Below are 5,951 nucleotides of genomic sequence, written 5' to 3'. Positions count from 1 at the left end.
TCCAGCAGCAGTTTTTCATTAAATTTCCATAGCTCCCAATTGAACTTTGTTGCCTTACTTTTCATGCCTAGAGTAATCGTTACGAGGGAGTGGTCACTAAAGCTCATGGGAAGTGTTTGATATTCCGAGCACAAGGGCACACAATCAATGGGAACATATATTCGGTCCAACCTTGCATGACAGCTACCTTGAAAGTGCGTGAACTTTGCTTGGCCTTCATGCGTCATTATACAGCCAGCATCTTCAAGCTCTGCCTCATTAACAATGTCAATAAGTAACTCTGCACTCTTGTCACGAAGGACACGGTCTGTTGCACTATCTTCCGATCTACAGACACAGTTGAAGTCTCCAAGCAGGAGAACACGCCTTTCATGTATTAGGAAGGATTTCATATAGTGAAAAAACTCTTCCCGCTCAAATGTTCTAGTCGGCGCATAAACACAGATCACTCTCCAGTCCAATCCAGAAAAACTGAAATCGCATATCAAAAGCCGACCACTCTCACACGAGAACACAGACTGTACACACTCTATGCAATTTCGAATGAAAATGACATATCCCCCCGATCTTCCAACCGCATGACAAAAACAAACATTACATCTAGAACGACATATTTCAGCCATTTTATCTGTTTGTTGTTCGCTTTCTATTTTGCTCTCTTGAACTGCTAGCACATCAATTTCATTTTCCAGCAGAAGGCGGTTCACCTGCTGTTGCCTCCGATGCGTTGACAGCCCCCTCACATTTAGCGTGGTTACGCGCAAGCTAGTGGATAAATAGGTCGCCATCTCAAGAAATTATAAATCGCGAAACATTTCACTCACATCTCTTCTGCAGAAAGACAGCATTGCGGTTGAACTGTTGCATGGGATGACCATTCTTCCGTTTTGGCGAGTCTATCCGTCATTCCAAGCGCTGCTCCCGATCATGGACCGGGCTTGTGACGTATCGACCGAAAAGGGTACCCCCGCTATGGCGGAGGCAGAGGTGACACAGTTCTCCGGTCTGGAGGCACGTTTGGCCTTGGCTTGAAGGACGACCGGCGAAGGGGGGCCGCCTTCAGTGGAGGCTGTCCGTTTTCCGCTCCTCCTTGCGTTGATCCGTCGTTGACACTGTCTTCGTGCACACGCTTCACAGGCAAGGTAGAAGCAGCTGGCATCTCAGCTTCAGTGTCTCCCTGTTCTTCATGGTGTTGCGTGGACGAAGCTGGGCTTGCAGCACTGGCATTGCCGCCGTCTTCTTTCGTGAGTGTCTCGGTCTCAGTAACATTTGACAACGGAACTATCACATCTGATTCACGGTGTACTTTCAGAGCAGGGGTCTTCTCAGAGGATTGTTCTTTCTGCTCTGCATCCTCAGTGATTCCACTGCTAGCTTCCTCGGCGTCCACTGCGTCCATCAAGTGCTCGCCTGCCACTTCACTCGGCACGGGGCCTGCAACGTTGGCATACGTGCGCACACACTGGGACTCGTCATGGCCGTAGCGACGACACAGCCCGCAGCGCGGCACACGACAATCACGTCGTATATGTCCTTTCCCCCGGCACCGGAGGCAAAGCGGGGCTCTGCCTGGGACGTGGACGAGTGCGATGTCCTCGGCGACCCGAAGCTGATGCGGCAGGTCATCAATGGTAACGCCCACTTTTAGCTTCAGCGTGACCGTTCGAGTCGTTGAAGCCTTGTCTACACACCCTTGCACCTTCCACTTTTCTCTTGATATTTCGGTCACTTTTCCAAAAGCCGCCAACGCCGCTCGCACATCATCGTCGTGCACGCCGTGAAGCAGCCAGAAAAGTTTTAACCTGATGCCTTGGTTACAGGGGTCAATGACCACGCATCGGTGCTCCTTCACTTCAAAAGCTTCGGCTTGCAGAATCTTTGCTTTCGCCTCTTCACCTTTAAACGTTACTGCCCACACATGATTCATCTGATATGCCCCGAGGGCAACCACTTCCGGCAGCAGTGAAAGATAAGCGAGGGAGTCTCGAAAGTGCTCCACCCGGTACGGCCTGGCTTTTATGTCGCCATGCAAAAAAACAGTATGCAAAACACTCGAACCTGTATGCAGATGCGGCAGAACCAGTTCATAATCCTTGGCAGGCCTTTCCGTGCTCCTGATACCACGGCCCAGCTGGGCCGCTGAATCCGCTCCTTGGGAGCCTATGATGAACACGTCCGTCACGCTTGGTGGCCGGAAGTGGAATCCTCTGCGCTACCGAGGCGGATAATTCGTTCGCGCAAAGGGTCCAAGCCTAGGGTGGAAACCCATTCAGGAAAGTCCAATGCAAAAAAATAAACCGCCTTGCCCCGGGTGAGGATCGCACTCACGACCTTCAGATTATGATGCTGACGCGCTGCCTACTGCGCTACCGAGGCTTTTTTTTTTCTTTATTGCTGGTCATCACTAGTACAAAACAAAACCAACAAAAACGCGCTACAAACAGAACGCAAACAGCAGAGCGGTTACCACAAGCATGACACTGTTAATACAGAAGCCGGCAGGTTCATACGAGTTGCCTTTGTCAAGTTAAAATTCCTTCATCTCGCATAGTATCTCGACTCTTGAAATCCAGTGTGGCACAGTGGTCTTCAATTTCTGCATTTCAACCAATGGGTGTATACTCTCGCCAAAGTAGAGCCTTGCAGGGCGGGCGTCAGGGTCACAGTGAAAACCCGCCATTCTGGACCGCCATAGACTGTGCAGGCCTATTAGCATAACCGTATCAAGTGGAATCCCATCATTATTTTCAGTTGGCAGGAATCTAATCCCGTATGAGACTAATGGTAATTCTTTTTTAACAGTTCGTTGCAGCACATCCCAAAAATAAACACCCTCCCAACAGGGGAGAAATACATGGTCTATTGTCTCTGGCTGTTTACATATTAAACAAAGTGAACCCCATAGCAGATAAAAGCCCTTGCTTTCAAAAAACGTTCGTACCGATAATGTTCCTGCATGTAACTTGAAGAAAAACGTCTTTACCCCAGGAGAAACTGGCATTCTTTTGACACGCTTCAGTACGTCTTGACCTAGACGGCCGCTATACAAGGCTCTGTACACAGGCACAGAGAAGAAGTCGTCACAAACAGCTTTATACAGGTTCTTCTTTTTCACTGAACTTAAGTATTCTGTCGAGAAGCGAGCTGACAGAATTCGAACACTGCTGACAACCTCTTTGAAAAAACTAGAAAGACGCCCTGGCATGCTTTCCGTGGCAACAACGAAATTGGGCAACGCCAGCGCGAGCCTCACTTGGCACACAGTGCGCAAAAAGGGGTCGGTAACGTCGCGAAAGAAAATAAATCTGTTTACAAGCTGGCGCACAAATAAGTGAGCAAGCCCGATACCTCCGTCTTTAATTGGCCGGAACATGTTATCCCGACTACATATTTCCCAGCTTGATGCCCATACAAACACAGCAAAGATTCGGTGTAGCTTTTGAACACTCAACCTAGAACGATGAAGTGCTTGCATGAGGTACCACACCTTGGCAACAAAACATAGATTACACACAGTGGCTCGTGCAATGATAGACAGCGGCACTCCTTTCCACTTGTCAGCCTTCTCCCGTATTTCGTGAACTTGGGCACGCCAGAATGGCTTGCTGTCTTCATAGAATTCTAGAGGTACGCCCAAATACTTCACGGGTGTTGTAACCCATGTAACGTTGGCAAAAAAGTCAGGCGTTGATGTCCACGCCCCGTGAAAGAAGCCAAGACACTTTCCCCAGTTTACTGGACTTCCTGTGGTTGCACTAAATTCTTTCACAACTTCAACTGCGGCGCGAATGCTTTCTTTGTTCGCACAAAACACTGCCACATCATCAGCGTACGCCAAAAGTTTGACCTCAGACATGTACAGTTGGAAGCCCTGAACAGATGGATTTTGCATAATAGACAGGCAAAAAGTTTCGATATAAATGCAGAATAGAAGAGGGCTGAGGGTACAACCCTGACGTACCGAACGCCGCACATTTATGGGTTCCCCTAGTACTTTATTAACAATCAATCGCGTTGTGCAGTTTCGGTACGCCAGGGCTACGCCCTCTCTGATAATAGAACCAACATTGATATAATCCAATATTACAAACAATGCATCATGTGGAACACAGTCAAACGCCTTTTCTAGGTCGAGCTGAAGAAGCGCGACCCTCGCTCAAGCAACGTCACAACATTCCAGCACGCACCTCGCCTTATGAATATTTGTTGTAATGGACCGGCCCTTTATACCACACGTCTGGTGGGAGCCAACGATATGTTTTATCACTGTCTGTAGCCTGGCTGCCAGAAATTTCATCAGTATTTTGTAATCCACATTTGTTAAAGAAATAGGCCTGTATGACGTCACAAATTTTAGTTTCTCTGTTTGGTTTGACTTAGGAATTATTGCGCTACCGAGGCGGATAATTCGTTCGCGCAAAGGGTCAAAGCCTAGGGTGGAAACCCATTCAGCAAAGTCCAATGCAAGAAACTAAACCGCCTTGTCCCGGGTGAGGATCGAACTCACGACCTTCAGAATATGAGACTGACGCGCTGCCTACTGCGCTACCGAGGCGTTTTTTTTTCTGACATGGTATTTATTATACAGAAAGGGTTATGTACACAGACTATTTACAATTCCTTCAGCCATTGATGAGATGCACAAAAGAAGACAACTTTTTAAAAGGCAGGCAAAAATAAGCACCGTGTCACCAGCGGAAACCAATCAGGTTGAAAATCATTTTCCTCATAAGTGTCCTTCAGTTGCAGCATCATTCTGCTTAAAATAGAGTCTAGGTGGAACAGCAGGTTCAGCGTTGCGATCCGACATGCGTGTCTTCCACAAGCTATGAAGTCCAATAAGGAAAAACATGTCATATGGTTCGTAATCAGATTGTGTAACAGCAAGATATACCGCACACTGTACGAATTTAGAACAAAGTACTTCTTTAGAGTTCTTTGCAGCACATCCCAAAAAGGAATTGCGTCTTTGCAATTAATGAAACAGTGCTCAATTGTTTCGGGCACATCACACAGACGACAGTTTACAGAAGATACAAAAATATTTTTTCTATGGAGCCATGTGCTAACAGGTAGAGCTTCGGTGTGTAGTTTAAAGAAAAATGTTTTCGTGCAAGGAGAAATCTGCATTTTGCGCACCCTTTTTAACAAATCATGACCCTTAAAGCCAAAGTATAAAGAACGATACAGTGGTGGCGGAAAAAGCATTGCTACCAAATCCTTGTATAGTATCTTGCGCGAAACAGAATATAAGTACTCATTCGAGAATCGTACAGTCAAAAAACTCACCGAAGCATAAACTTCCTGCATAAATCCTAGTAACTGCTTGCGATCAGTAAAATCTGAAGAAACCACTAAGTCGGGAAGCAGATTCATGAAATTAACTTGTAGGAATAGCGGATAATTCGTTCCCGCAATGGGTCCAAGCCTAAGGTGGAAACCCATTCAGCAATGTCCAATGCAAAAAATAAAGCCGCCTTGCCCCGGGTGAGGATCGAACTCACGACCTTCAGATTATGAGACTTACGCGCTGCCTACTGCGCTACCGAGGCTTTTTTTTCCTTTATTGCCGTGAAACACAAAACAAAAATACACATGATAAAACACGTCAACTACACTCGAGCTAACGCGTACGTGGCTAAAATCTTTTCAAGTGCACCAACTCATCAAACAGACAATGCCATTGTGGTGGATCCTGCTGCAACCTGAATGTTTCGCGTATATACACCGCACTTTCAATGAAGTTTTCACGCGCAGATCGTGTATCTATATCTGCGTGACTCACCTGCATTCGTGTTTTCCACAAACTATGGAGGCCAAGCAGCATAATGAAATCATACAGTGCATCATCGTTCTGCACTGGTAGGAATCTCATACCCTACGGAGTTAAGGGAAGTTCCTTTTTAATTGTCCTTTTGAGGACGTCCCATGGAAAGACAGCATCCCAACAC

General features: G+C 46.8%; 1 protein-coding gene and 2 non-coding genes across 3 annotated transcripts; all 3 read right to left on the bottom strand.

Moving 5' to 3' along the window:
• Window positions 1-771: 771 nt before the first annotated feature.
• LOC146203103 (uncharacterized) lies at window positions 772-1,942 on the bottom strand. The gene has a single exon (XM_084585352.1). It carries the CDS (start codon window positions 1,925-1,927, stop codon window positions 971-973), a length of 957 nt encoding a protein of 318 aa, XP_084441478.1. The 5' UTR covers window positions 1,928-1,942; the 3' UTR covers window positions 772-970.
• Window positions 1,943-4,482: 2,540 nt separating this feature from the next.
• TRNAM-CAU (transfer RNA methionine (anticodon CAU)) lies at window positions 4,483-4,555 on the bottom strand. The gene has a single exon. It is a non-coding gene; the product is annotated as a tRNA-Met (tRNA).
• Window positions 4,556-5,479: 924 nt separating this feature from the next.
• Window positions 5,480-5,552, bottom strand: TRNAM-CAU (transfer RNA methionine (anticodon CAU)). The gene has a single exon. It is a non-coding gene; the product is annotated as a tRNA-Met (tRNA).
• Window positions 5,553-5,951: the final 399 nt, after the last annotated feature.

This window comes from Amblyomma maculatum, chromosome 1 (assembly GCF_055883805.1).
Source record: "Amblyomma maculatum isolate TAMU_Amacu chromosome 1, ASM5588380v1, whole genome shotgun sequence".
Taxonomy (NCBI): domain Eukaryota; kingdom Metazoa; phylum Arthropoda; class Arachnida; order Ixodida; family Ixodidae; genus Amblyomma; species Amblyomma maculatum.
The sequence above is the reverse complement of the archived record's forward strand: the minus strand, read 5'-3'. Positions and strand labels throughout refer to the sequence as shown.